Source organism: Dama dama, chromosome 20 (genome assembly GCF_033118175.1).
Source record: "Dama dama isolate Ldn47 chromosome 20, ASM3311817v1, whole genome shotgun sequence".
Classification (NCBI taxonomy): Eukaryota; Metazoa; Chordata; class Mammalia; order Artiodactyla; family Cervidae; genus Dama; species Dama dama.
The window spans coordinates 21746526-21761197 of record NC_083700.1 but is presented as its reverse complement, the minus strand read 5'-3'; the positions used below and the strand labels follow the sequence as shown (position 1 = coordinate 21761197).

The 14672-nt window shown below is 40.6% G+C and overlaps 1 protein-coding gene across 2 annotated transcripts in view; it reads right to left on the bottom strand.

Annotated features, from left to right (window-relative positions):
* Window positions 1–14672, bottom strand: part of OTUD7B (OTU deubiquitinase 7B) — a 61263-nt gene that overhangs the window by 5022 nt on the left and 41569 nt on the right. The window contains exons 3-11 of one of the 2 annotated variants that reach the window (XM_061120925.1): window positions 14195–14383; window positions 12058–12285; window positions 10511–10612; window positions 8263–8390; window positions 4406–4518; window positions 2575–2702; window positions 2017–2166; window positions 1322–1436; window positions 249–333 (exon numbers count right to left, since the gene is read on the bottom strand). In XM_061120925.1, the coding sequence (XP_060976908.1) occupies window positions 249–333; window positions 1322–1436; window positions 2017–2166; window positions 2575–2702; window positions 4406–4518; window positions 8263–8390; window positions 10511–10612; window positions 12058–12285; window positions 14195–14383 (1238 nt within the window). The remainder of the gene's footprint in view (window positions 1–248; window positions 334–1321; window positions 1437–2016; window positions 2167–2574; window positions 2703–4405; window positions 4519–8262; window positions 8391–10510; window positions 10613–12057; window positions 12286–14194; window positions 14384–14672) is intronic. The other variant, XM_061120926.1, reaches the window with a different exon arrangement.

Genomic DNA, 14672 nt, shown 5'->3' with positions numbered 1-14672 from the left:
TGAAGAATGTGTTTAGCATCAGAAAGCAGAGCCTGGTTGGTGACAAGATGCAGAAAACAAAGGGCACTAACAGGCAGAAAGGCAGGAAAAGTCTCTTTTGGAATTTCTCTGGTATTTTCCAGTTACTCCTGATATTGAATCATAAGCCACTATCCCGAAGAGACTCGGAAGGAGACTACCACCAGATTTCCTTGTTCTCCCTGACATGAAAAGGAGGACATGCCAGGGTGGAGTGGGAGAAGCCTCACCTGTGCATCGGAGGACACTGGGATCCACTTCACGTTCATGTAGCCATGCAGCAAATGCAATTTGACCTCTAGGGATAGGATTACACTGTGAAAAGGAGAAAAAAAAGAATTTCAAAGAACTCTGGCCTTTAAACAGCAAAGCAGTGTGATCCAGTTGGGAGGCAGGGTAGGAGAAGCCTATATGGCTGAGAACTCAGGGCTGATTTGAATTATGGCTGCACCAGTTACTAAGCTTTATAACCTTGAGCAAGTCACTTCAACCTCCCTGAAACTCAGTAGGGGTTGATAATGAGTATAGATAATAGTGTCTATCCTGTAGGGCTGTTGTGAAGATTAAAATAGTATTGAGAAAGGGCCCAGCTCAGGGCCTGGAAAATAGGAAATACTTACTAAACAGTACCCACTATTATTGTTGCTTTATTACTTAGAAGGCGCTTCTGACAATTAGGTGAGAACTTACTTAAAAAGTCATAAACTCTTTTTTTTTTAACACAATCTTCCCAGTTGGCTCCAGTTTCAGGAGCCCAAAGAAGGCAGCACTGGATAAGAGGTGAGAAAGGAGCTTTTACACTCCTAAGCTCTTCACAGAAAGCTCAGGAGCTTTTACGCTCCTAAGCTCTTCACAGAAAGCTCTGGAAGTAGGAGGAAGCCAACTTCAGGGAAATGGGGGTGGTGGTGGGGAGAACATATTTTTCTTGCCATTTAAGTTCCCCAAAAAATGCAAAAGTCTAGAGCAAATGATTTTGATCAGATATTTAAAACCCTTCTCATTTGGGCTGGGAGAAGTGTGATCTGATCATCTCGATTCTCTGACCACTGTTCTGGGGATTCTGTGAGAATACTCCTCACGCTATAAACAGATCCCAGGATTCCCTTCCGTTTCATGGGAAGAAAAAGCAGCGGCAAGAGTCCAGGTGCCCAGTATGTCTCCCACCTCTCCGTCTTCCCGAAGACACTGGAACTAGGATGTGGCCATCTCCACCCCTGAGCTGAGGAAAATCCCCGGGAGACGGACGCTGCATGTGGAAGAGATCGAAGCTACAAAGCAGATGGAAAGGCTAGGCGTGCCTCACCTCGCCAATCGGACATTGTCATTGTCATCTTTGCCCCACTCCCAGCCCTTTCCAGGGTCCACAGCAAAGTGCAAAGGCAGCAGCTTATGCTCTGAATCTGTAAGTGGGATCACAGCTGGGGAGGAAACACACATACGATCAAGGAGTCTTCTTGAGGAAAGATGAAGGCAACTGAACACAGACTGACTCCAGGAAAAAGGCAGCTGAATCATACCAAAGGTCTCTAACTGTAGTCACATCTCAGTTCTTAATGATGAATTGTCTTAGCAGAAAAAAATAACAGGCAGGGTTTCCCTTATTATTCAGAACACAATTTAGGCCACTTATCTCCATGACTTCCCACCAGTCAGCTAGCACCCGTGATGTTCCTGCCAATTAAAGTGAATTCAGGGAATTCAAAGTCATTATTAAGGAAAATGGAGCAAAGCATCATTTGGAAAGTTCTTGACCTTAATGTATAAGCTTCTTTACTCCAGATCAGGGAACACAGGCTGAGTTTCCCCCCGAGCCTTTTTTTTAAAAAACAAAACGAAACTCTGTTTATCTTAGAGCTTAAGAAAACAGCATCAACATGCTCTGTCTGGGCTTGCATGTCATTCAGTTCTTTCCTCCTCCATCCTCTCTCATTTCAGTTCTTCTAAGTGAAAATAAAGCAGACCAAAAGACAACAGAGACCCAGACACTGCATTCTGTACCTTGTTCCTTGGCATTCTCCTTCTGCTCCATGGACACAAGTGCAGAAAAGTGGGCCTGATCGTAGGCGAGCACCAGAGGGGAGCGGTGACACTGGCTGGCTGGAACCTCCAAGGGCAGGTAGATTCCCCCAAAGGGAATAGGGGCGAATGCTGCAGGAAATCACAGATTATTATTATGGCTATATTCTTGCCTAGTGGGAAATCTCTCCATCCAACTCTGTCAATTGAGCCCCCCTTTCAGTCCAACCTGTGTTTAATAATTCTTTCCTAAGAAGTTTCATCAATTAACCTCAACTGCTTTACTCGCAGAGAAGGCAATGGCAACCCACTCCAGTACTCTTGCCTGGAGAATCCCAGGGACGGCAGAGCCTGGTGGGCTGCCGTCTATGGGGTCGCACAGAGTCGGACACGACTGAAGTGACTTAGCAGCAGCAGCTTTACTCTGACTCTGTGAGAACTGTGCATTGTTCTAATTTACACCGTGTTTTTCCCCCGAGGGTCATATATCCCCAGTGCAGACAGGGCTGCTCAGGGTAGAGTGAGGACTGCTTGGCTCACCTTCCCCACCAGAGTCCCTCAGCATGGTGTCTGCCACGACGACTATGGGCCTCCTAAGCACATGGGCAAGGACGAAGACGTGGAATTCTTCTAGACTCTCATACACGGGCTCTTCTGAACTCTCCACCCTAGAGTTGTAGGAGGGGAGAGAATGGAAGGGATGCAGTGGAAGGGAGAGGGAAGAAAACAAATCAAGAGACCTCTGAAGACCAGTTCTGCAAAGACGGAAAAAATGTCCATTTCCTATTTTCCATTCTGAAGGCTGCCATAGACACAGCTGATTATTTTATGCTAGCGTGGCTATTTCCACCTCCATTTCACAGACTGGGAAATTCAAGAAAAGAAATGTGAAGGTTTGAGGGTTAAAGTAGTGCTCAGAATTGGGAAGTAATCCCTCTTAATAACTATCTGGTTCAACAACCTTCCCCAACTCTCTTTATCCAGTACTTCAATATACAACTGTGTAGCCTCATTCTGCTTATTACCTGACCCACCACAACCACCCACACATCACATTCATCATGTCCTATCAAAAAAGAAAAACAAAAAAGGAAAGAGAACAAAAATCCCTTCTTGTTGTTCCCTTACTTGAAGAAGAACAGCCTCACCCATCTCTTGGCTAATACTTAGTAGCTTAATCAGAAATCTGTGAAATATTTACTGTTCTTTATATCGCATCTTCAGTTAATCACCTGGCCCGACCAATCCCATCTTTTAAGTGTCTCCTCTGGCATATCTGCAGCCACCTCTCGTGCTCATACCCGTGTCCCCTCTTTCCTGGATCACTACTACCCCCCTCCACTTCATCAGCCATTTGGCTGCCACTGTGCTCAAATACATCAATTTGCTCCTGTCACTCACATACTCACAATTGAGTGACTTCCTGCCCCCTAAACCAATCTCATTCAACATTGGGTGCTTGCTACAAATGCAGATTTCTGGGCAACGCAACCATACTTCCCTAGGGTGGAGGTCCAAAATTCTGCATTTTAAATAGACTGCCCAAATTATGCTTATACACAATAAAATTTGGATAGGTTATATTTTTTAACTTTTTACTTTAGAAAAATTTTTTAATTTTAAACATACTCAAACTAGAAGGAATAGTACACTAAACTCTCATATATCCATCATTCAACCTCAATAATCATAAATACATGGTCAATCTTGTTCAACACTTAGACCTTGATATATTTCCCTAGGGATCAGCCCCTACACCCACTCCACCCCACCAGATTATTCTGGAGCAAATCCTAGATGTCACATAATTTCATCCGTGAATATTTCAGCTTCAATCTCTAAAAAATAAAGACTATTTTTAAAGATGTCCACAATACCATCAATATCACAATTTAAAAACTATCATAATCCCATCAATATCACACTTTAAAAACCTAACAGTAATGTAGACATTATTCACATTTCCCCAATTGTCTTATACATATCCATACATTACAACAGGTTGATGCGACTCTTAGGTGTCTTTAAACTTAGGTTCTTTCTCTTTTCTTTGCCTTTATTTATTGAGGAAACCAAGTCACTTGTCCTGCAGTTTCCCAAAGTCTGGATACAGTACAATTTCAATTCCTCAGTATGGCACACAAAAATCTGGACTGCCTACTTCATCGATCATTCAGCATCACATATTCTGTATTCTGGCAATACTGAACTACCTGTGGTTCCTAGAGCATACCATGCTGTCACACCCTTCTTTGCCCTTGTCATGGCTTCTCTCCTGTCTTTCTGTTTAACACCCTCTTAGGATAGAACTCTCTGGACACTGAGGACTCAGCAAAGATTACTTTCTCCTCCTCCAGTTAGATATACTTACCCACCACAGTTGGCTCCATTGGTACCCAGATGCATGCGGGGTTCACTTGAGGCTAGCTTGATCAGTTCATTCCATTCCTTCTGCCACTCGTCCTCTGTGTATACCAGCCCTGACTGTGTGAAAGACAGGCAAGGTATATTAAGCAGTTAGAGGCTAAGTTCAAAAGGAAATAGCCACTCCAACTCACTCATGTTATTCCACTCTATGCTCCTGTCTTATAATTTGTAAGCACTTTTCTTACAATTTGCACTACAAAGTCCAGTCTCTTCTCCCTTTTATAGTCAAGATTCATGAAAGAATAGTCTATGATCACCCTCACACTTCTTCCATTCTTTTCCAACCCACTGTAATCCAGCTTGTTTCTGCCCTCCAGCCTATGCCCCTTACCCCTACACACTACTTCCCCTAACTGACTCTGGCTAAAGACAGTGACCTTCTAATTGGCCAAATTCAGTGAACTCTTCAGTTCTCATCTTTCTCAGCATTCATGTGCATTTATCTCCCCCTTAAACCTTCTTTTCCTTCAGCTCACAAAACACTACTTTCTCCAACCTCTCTGAACTCTGTCTTAAAAATATTTTGTTTCAAATAATTTTAGCCCTGTTCTATCCAGGTTATCTCTTCTACTATTATAATCTCATCTACTTCTATCTACATGCTCAGGACTCAGCTATCCTCCTCTCCAGCCCAGACTTCCCATTCATTTCTATGTTCACATCCAGCAGCCTACTGAAGACTGTCACCTGCCCATGACTACCTTACACTCTGGAACTTCTACCTCTTCTAAAACTTACTCTTCCTGTTTTCCAATCTTTGTAAGCAATACTATCACTCAAACACCCAATTAGAACTACCAGGGAGTTACTGATGACTCCTCTCCTTTCACCCATCCCACACCTGGATCCCTTTAGTCAGTAATTATTAAGCATGAGCTATTGTAATAGATGCTGGTTTCACTACTTCTAGCCATACATTGTTATGATCCATTCTCTACAATGCTACCAGAAAGATTTTTCTAAAATTAAAATCTGATGATGTTTGCTTCCTGCTACAAATTCTTTTAAGAATTGTTATTATCTACTAGATAATAGTGCAAACTCTTTAAGCACAGCATAAAGACTCCACTTCCTGGGCTGTGACCTACCCCTCTAACATCATTTAATTAGTTATACTTGCTTGAATGCACCATGTCCTTTTATACTTCTGAGCTTTTGTCTATGTTTTGCCTCGACAGCCTTCTGCCTGAGATAGCCCATTCCATATCCACCTGGTGAATAACCTCTCAACTGTCAGGAAAGAACTCAAGTACCATTCCTCTAGGAAGCCTTTCCTAAATCGCCCTGGTCCATCAACCACTCACTTCTTCCTTTGTGCCCTCCCTGCTGGACTGCTACATAGACTTCTATCACAGAAGTCATAACCGGCTACTTTGCTGTAATCATATACTTACATGTCCATCTCCCACTACCACTCTGAAAAGCCAGGACCATGTTTTAAGCAATATGCTTAGTACTTACCATGTGATCAATAATCAATAAATACATGCTCAGTAAAACTATAATTTTTATCAAAAGAGTAGAAGAAATAGCACAAATAATCTTAAAATATTATATTGGCTTTAGGATGTATATGATGGTTTGGAAGAAAGTCTATCTTGTTAATTGTATTTGGCCAAGTGTTTAAAAAAGTTTATACTATTTTTAAAAAATGTTTATTTATTTGTATTTGGCTACACTGGGTCTTAGTTGCAGCACTCAAGATCTTTGATCTTCACTGCAGCATGCATACTCTTAGTTGGGGCACATGGGATCTAGTTCCCTGACCTGGGATCAAACCCGGGGCCCCTGCATTGTGAGCTCGAAGTCTTAGCCACTGCACCACCAGAGAAGTCCCAAGTTTACGCTTTAAACACACACTGACAGAGTAGAAATAATGACACTAGAAACATGAGAAGCATCAGAACAAATGTAAAAGGAATTAAAGAGCTATTGTGAGCATACGTTAATAATAAAAACAACAACAAAAACACAACAAAGATATTTTCAATTTGTATAATTCTGTAACTTTTTCTTTCAACTCAAAGTAAGAAGAATGCACAGTTTATATATGGGGTGCTCTGTTCACTCTGATAAGAGGTCCCTGATACACATTCATGAGACTGTCTCCTTCTTCCTCTCACCTATTCTCGCTTGCTGTTTTTATACACACAGCCACTAGGTGGTGTACCCTTCTAGGCTGAAAATGTTCTTACTGGGTTTTACCACCATTTTCAACAACAAAACAGGGAGGCCTAGGAAATCAAAACCAATTTAATTTGTTTGGTGTTTGGTACTGGCTAAAAGTAGCTCCCCAGGCCATCTCCCTTTCCCCACCCCCACTATAGTGCTATAAATCGTCTGAGCTAAAAGAATTAGCTCATTTCCATATGGAACTTTCAACGTGCTGAGCAAAAGTAGTAAAAAGACTACTCTTTCAATATCTACTATTCACGAGGCATGTATTTCCATTTGGGGACTTTGAGAGGGAAAAGGTGGCTGACCAAGAAGAGAATTTCGGAATTTCTGAGGCTCCTGGCTAACTATCATCATCATCTATTTTATTTTATTTTTTTGCCTGTGCTGGGTCTCTGATGCTGTGTGGGCCTTCTCTAGTTGCAGTGACGGGGGCTACTCTCTAGCTGTGGTACACAGGTTTCTCACGGTGGTGGCTTCTCTTGTTGCAAAGCACTGACTCAAGGGCACATGGGCTTCAGTAGTTGCTGCTCCTGGGCTCTAGAGTGCTGGCTTAGTAGTTGTGGCTCATGAACTCAGTTGCTCTGAGGCATGTGGACTCTTCCCAGAACAGGGATCGAACCTGTGTCTCCTGCATTGGCAGGCAGATTCTTTACCACCAAGCCACCAGGGAAGCTCCTAACCCCACCTTTAAAATAATAACTATAAATAGCTTCATATAGCTGGAATTGGTATCCATCCTCTGACTGTGGCTGTCTGCTTAACTAAACGGCAGGATCTGGTTTGGCCTTTTCCTGTCTGAAGGAGTCAAATCTAAGGTTCAGGTATAGTGTGAATTCAACAGTGAAGAAGATAAACTCTAGGCTGGCTCTAGCTCAGACAAAAACAAACAAACAAACAAACAAACTCCACAAAGTCCTGCTCAGCTCACCAGAAAGCCAGGGGGTTTGGTGTCAATAAAGAATGCTGTTTACTTGGCCTTGACCCTGCACATTCATTTCCCTCAGGAATCTTCTGGGGCAGACTGGCTGATCAAAGACCAGATTCTGATCTTAATAGCATCTTAATTTTAACAATTGAGTTCATTTTTGAGAAACATAAGACATTCTATTTCCATGTTTTAAATCTTCAGAACATGAAATTCTAATAATAATAAAACATTCAAACTCATCCTTTTACAGTTTTTCAACAAGTAAACTGAATTTACAAAAAACAAATGGTATATACAGCCCCAAATTTTTTTACACATTTATATTAATAAGAGTTGAAAACATAAGTCCTTAAAAATTGGTCTAGTCTTATTATATAAGTAAAAAAACAAACAATACAAAAATCCTACAAGCTTGTATTTCATTTTGCAAAAGACAGTCACTAAAGGCTTACTGAGTGCCTTATCAGGAAAAGCACAGCATTAGATACCTCCTCTACAGGTCCCCACTTCACCACACCAGTTCTCATAACTCTTATCAGAAGGCATGTACCCTCTGGTGGTATCTGAATTTTCAAAAGGATTAAGAGTAACACTGATCTAAGAGCACCTAAACAGGAGACATTTCCTATGGCAGACACTGAGCATTCCCTTACATAACTCTGGGAAACAAGGTGCTCCCACCCAAGCTTCCTGACCTCTTTATTCTGCTGAGTTTGCTGCCACCTCCAGCGCCGTTTTAATGCTTCCTTCTCAGCTCCCTTATCCATCAGTGCATACAAAGCTTTCCGCAACACCAAGTCCCGATCATGGAAACCCCACATCCCTATGGCAAGAAAACATAATGGTTAAGACACCTTTTGCATTGCTTCCCTGGTGGCTCAGTTGGTAAAGAGTCGGCCTGCAATGCGGGAGACGTAGATTCAATCCCTGAGACGGGAAGATCCCCTGGAGAAGGAAATGGCAATCCACTCCAGTATTCTTGCCTGGAGAAATCCATGGACAGAAGAGCTTGGTGGGCTATAGTCCATGGGGTCACAAAGAGTCAGACACAATTGAGTGACAAACACTTTCACTTTCAAGACACCTTACCTTGACTCAACTCCACTTATTAATTATGATATACAGATTCTGGCATGAAGGATATCAGGCCTGAAGCCCAGGTTCAAAGAAACTCCCTGTAACTCAGGAGAAAGGTGATCAGGAAAGAAAAGATGTTCCTACTCTAGAGGCTCAGAAACTTTTGAGAGCCTAAAAGCAGAGGATAGACCACATCCTACAAACTCCTGACAAGAAGACTTTTTTAAGTCTTTATTGAACTCACTACAACATTGCTTCTGTTTTGTTTTGGTTTTTTGGCCATGATGCATGTGGGATCTTAGCTCCCCAACCAGGGATCGAACCTGCTCCCCCTGCATTGGGAGGGGAAGTCTTTAACCACTGGGCCAACAGGAAGTCCCAGAAAGCCTTTACTCTTGATACCAAGTCTAACAAATTAAAATACAGAGTAGGAATTCCCTGGCAGTCCAGTGGTTAAGAACTCCATATTCTTACTGCCCCACACTCTCATTGCTGAGAGCCTGGGTTCAATTCCTTGATGGGGAACTAAAATCTTGTAAGCCACATGGCTCAGACAATTTTTTTAAAAAGCTAAAAAATAAATAAAACACAGAGTAGCAGCAGACAAGATGGGTCTGGCACATGGCAATCAGCATCAAAGCTTGAGGAATGGCTGAAAAATGGGGACACTTTTTTAAAAAACTAAGGCAATTTTAAATAGACATAACAATTTAAAATAAACAAGTCAATAATAATGCAATATCTTTGTATGGTGACAGACGGTAACTAGACTTAACACAGTGATTATTTTGAAATGTATAGAAATATTTGAATCGCCATGCTGTGTGCCAGGATACAAGTGTTATAGGTCAATTATACTTCAAAAACAAACACAGAAAAAGACATCAGATTTGTGGTTACCAAGGGCAGGGGGTGGGAGCAGGGAGAATTGGATGAAGGCAGTTAAAAGGTACAAAGTTCCATATATACAAGACTAAGGCTACTGAGTACTAAGGATGTAATGTACAACATGATACATACAATTAACACTGCTGTACATTATACATGAAAGTTAAGACAGTAAATCCTAAAAGTTGTCATCATGAGGAAAAAATAATTTTCTTTTCTATTTCTTTAATTTTGTATGAGATGATGGATGTTCACTAAATTTACTATAATCATCTCATGATGTGTGCAGGTCAAATCACTATACTGTATATCTTAAAACTTATACAGTGCTGTATGTCAATTACATCAATACAGCTGGAAGTGAAAAAAAAAAGAAAGAAAAAGAAAAATACATCATTCCAGATTAGACATACACAACCTAGAGGGCTGGGATGGGGTGGCAAGTGGGAGGGAGGTTCAAGAGGGAGGGGACATACATATACCTACGGCTGATTCATGTTGATGTACAGCAGAAACCAATACAATATTGTAAAGCAATTATCCTCTAAGTAAAAATTAAAAACAAAAGGTACATTAAATAAAGGTTAATTAAAAATAATATTAACATAAACAAGTTTCATAGGGGTCTGATGAAAACATATCTTTTTTATATACCAAAAGAATGAATATTAAGTAGAATTATATCCATACACAAACAGTATACTACTTGCTTTCTGCTGTTCATTACTTTTAGGGGTCAGTTCTCTGAGTGGGACTTACGCTAAATCCTGTGCTCTCCATACAATTTCTCAACAAGACTGAACAACCAGGACAGGGCTCTCTTTTATCTTCTCCTGCACCAGCACACACACACACACACACAACCTTGCTCTGAGCCATCATTTCTAAGATCAAGGTTGGTTGGCTCAAGTCCTTCACATGTGATTTAACTATTGCTTCCTTTCTGTGAGGGAATGAAGGGCCATTCTCATAACTCACCAAGAGAGGCTGCATGCAGGAGGCAGTTTCCATCTCCAGTAGTTGCCAAAGGAAGGAGCCTTTGACAGGTGGGGTCCACACTCACCCACCAGTTCAAACGCCCTACAGAAATATGAGGAAAGGGAGATGAGCAGATTATCCATAAAGCTCTCTACTTTTTTACTTCTAATACAAGACTCCAAGCTTGCCTTTTCTAGAAAGCCTACCTAGAATCAAACCACCACTCTATTACTCTGTGTATCTTCTTCACTTATATCTGGTTCATCAGAATCTGGTGGGTATAATTGGTTAGATTAGAGGTTCATAAGTGGGGCCAATTTTGTCCCCAAAGGGATATATGGCAACATCCTGAAATATGTTTGGTTGTCCCAATTGGTGAAGGGTATGTTACTGACATCGAGTAAACAGAGGCCAGAAAGGCTGCTAAACATAATACACAAGGCAGCTCACACAACAAAGAATAATCTGGTCTTAGATGTCAATAGTGCTAAGATTGAACAACCCTGGTATGGATGATGAGGCCAAGGTCATAGACTGAAATTTGTGTTGGCTACCTAGTTTGGCTCTGATTCCTTCACTCTGGTCAGAAGACCAGCAAACATTGTAGCAATAAAGATCAGCACAAATCAATCATCAGTAAAAGAAAATCAACCCAACACATATATTCAAAGTGTCATGCAAGTATCATCTGCATATATCACAGTAAGCATGTCAGCATGCATGTGGTATGATTTTAAAGACACGAGCAATAAGAAGTACTTAAAACACCTAAGAAAATGAGTCTCAGTTCTGTAGTCATCCTACAATTGTCAACCTGTTACTTACATAAGGAAAATATTGTATGAATGATGCTTAAAAATGTTCTTCAATTACTGAAAAGTCTACTGAAAGAAAAACTGGCCTATAATCATACCAGACAAATGGCTAACTACTTAAAAATTATAAATAGATGTGCATGATTAGTATGGAAGGGCACAAAATGAAAAATAACAGCTTCCTTTCCATGCTCCCAACTCCCATCCCCCAGTCCTTCTTCCATGGGAGTTAATACCTGACTAGGTTTCCCAGAAATCTCAGCTGCCTCATCCATTATACCAACTAATTTTAACAATAATTTAAGACAAACATAATTGTAAATGTAAATAAATCTTTTGGGAAAGGTTTATATAAATAAATGTGACTTAGTTAATCACCACTGTGTATCGTCTACAACACTGGTTCTTTCTGTTCACAAGGTGCTCCAGAGCCAATTATAATTCACTTGTTTTTTTTTTTTTTAATGTATTGATTTTTAGGTATTGATTCCTAGGCCTTTCACATGTGTATCTGGTTTCCCTTCCATCAAACAGGAAATTTCCAGAGCCAAGTATCCTGTTTGTGTCCTTTCTTTAACTTGAAGAAGTGCCTAGCTCAGCACATGTCTCTCTGACTGACCACTGAGTTTGACTGCCATCAATCAGATCACAGGCTTAGACTGGAAGCTGCTGGTCAAGCCCGGCCCCTCGGCAGAGGGGTGGAGGAGCACGGGGAAGGAAGTGCTCACTGACCTGCCTGCTCCAAGGCAACCAGCATGGACTGCTCGATGAGGTCTCTCTCTATGAAGCTGCGAAAGTCTTCATTGTACACAGTGAGATCTGGAAGCTGGAAGGCACAGATGGGCATTTCCAGGGGGTGCTCACTGCTCCCCCCACCCCCACCATTGGAGGAGACATGGGACCGGGCCAGGGAAACAAGGCTGGAGCTGGCGTGGGAGATGCCCCTAGACAGGCGTTTTTCTGCAATGAGAAATGGGAGTCACCTTAGAACATACAAAACCCACTCAAAGAACTTTCCGCTCATGTGGTGATGGTTACCTCTTGACAAGATTTCCACTCAGAGAAAAACTGTAAGTCTAACTGGCTACCAAATTTCATGACCCTCTTTCTCATGCCAAATATAACTGTTTAATATACAAAGTGGCATTTTCTCAGGCACTCACATTAGCACCAAATATACATTCCTCTTTCTACCCTTTTTGGAATTTGCCTGAACTTCTTCTCCCCATGACACTGTCTTCTTCCGTTTCCATTTCACAACATAATAGGGACCTGTTCATTTGGCAACTTGGTCATTGTTTGGTGAGAGGAAGAGGGAATAAGAGAAACAGAATTCCATTTGGCTATCAACAGACTAAGTCAAATAATCTTGCTGATAATTTTCAGGGTCTTGGAGAATGTAGAAAAAGGATTTCTATTATAGAAAATTAATGACATATGTATACTTATAGCTGATTCACATTGTACAGCAAAACCCAACACAACATTGTAAAGCAATTATCCTCCAATTAAAAATAAATGAAAAAAATTTTTAAATAAATAAATTTTATTTAAAAAATTAAGTAAATTTTTAAAAACAAAAAATTAATGACAAATCTTACACATTCAGGAACTTTCTTATCTACCATCAGTAACATTTACTTACACTATTTACTACAACTTTTCTTGATACATTTATCAGAAATTTACAGGTATAGTCAATTCTTACTTAACAGAGGAAGGCAGTAATACAGACAGTGCCCCCCAAATTACTTAATTTGTTTTGAATACATGGCACTTATAATTCTCCAGCAGATATTCCATTGTGATTGTAACTTGCTCAGTATAGTATTACAATTCATTTGCATGGCCTAAGTTATATAAAGACTATCAAAAGACCTAAAAATCATATTGCGTAGCAGATTTTAATCTAGTATTTGCCAGGGATGATGCACAAAGTAAGTAAGGAGTCAATCTAATGCTATTCTATAGTGATGTTGTTTTTTAAGCTCTTTTTTAAGGTGTTTTAAAAGTACCGCATGCCCATGTAAAAAATAAAAAATACTACCAAAAGGTTTAAAGTGTTAAAAAGAAATCTCCCTGTCATTCAAAATTCCTGATCCCCTCCCTAAAGGGGACTTTCTGTATCCTTGTACAATTTTTTTATGCACATAGAAGTGCACATAGCTTTTATAATAATTTTTAAAACATAAACAGGAATATACTATACTGTTCTGCATCTTACCTTTCTCAATAGATTAAAGAGATTTTTCTAAACAAGTTCCATCACGTTCTACTTAATTCTTTCTAATGGCTGCAAAGTATTCCACAATATGGATGATTACCATTTATTTAACCACTCCTTTACTAATGGGTATTAAAAGTTGTTTTCAGGCTTTAACTTTCAAGCTTTACACTACATGTCTTTGTGTCTACTTATGAATTATGTATATATTTATTTAAAAGGATACACACACACAGATACACACGATAAAATCTTCCTAGAAACAAAATTGCTGAGACAGAGTATACATGCATTTAAAAATTTTGACAGATACTAATAAATATTAACAAAATGCCCTCCAAAAGGGTAGGTGATAGTGATCCTTTGAATTCTATCTTTCTGTGTACTTTATCTTGACAATGAGATTGTTACCCTTCTTCTCTCTCTCTCATAGTATCTGAAGAAAGCTTTTATCCTGGACAGTACTCCAGATACAAACAATGAGGGGTTCCAGCAGCTGGAGGACTGAGGTCACCTCTGATCATTTGACTGGGGAGATGGAAGAAGAAAGGAATCATTTCCAAAGATCACAAAATTCTGACTGGTTAGCAGCTGTCTCCCTTCCTTCCTACTCCATATAAGAAACAGCCCTCGGTACCCCAATACCTTGAATGATGTCATCCTGCCGCTGTAGGGTGGGCCGGGGAGGGCGAGTAGACTCTCGATCAGAAAACCCTTTCTCAGGGGTCCTGGAGCCACCACTCCCTTCACTAAAGGGTGGGGGCAGGTTCCCAGCATGGACCTGACGTAGCTGCTCGAAATCACTGAGGGCGGCACTCACATCCCAATTCTTTCCTGTCAGGACACAAAACAAAAAGTGAATTGGGTGCTGAGAGTACAGGAAAATTGAGGAAAGACACAGAACCATCATTCTAAGCATCTTACCGAAACTAGCAAGCATATATTCATGCACACTCCGGTCTTCCTTTTCCTTCCCCTACTCTAATTTCCTTCAACACACTTCAGTCTGAAATACCGCAATTTCTTTATTTACTTGCTGTTTGTTTCCTAAGAAAGCTCCATGAGCACAGAACATTGGTCTCTCTGTACTGAAAAGGCCCTTGGAGACCTAGTAATGTCATTT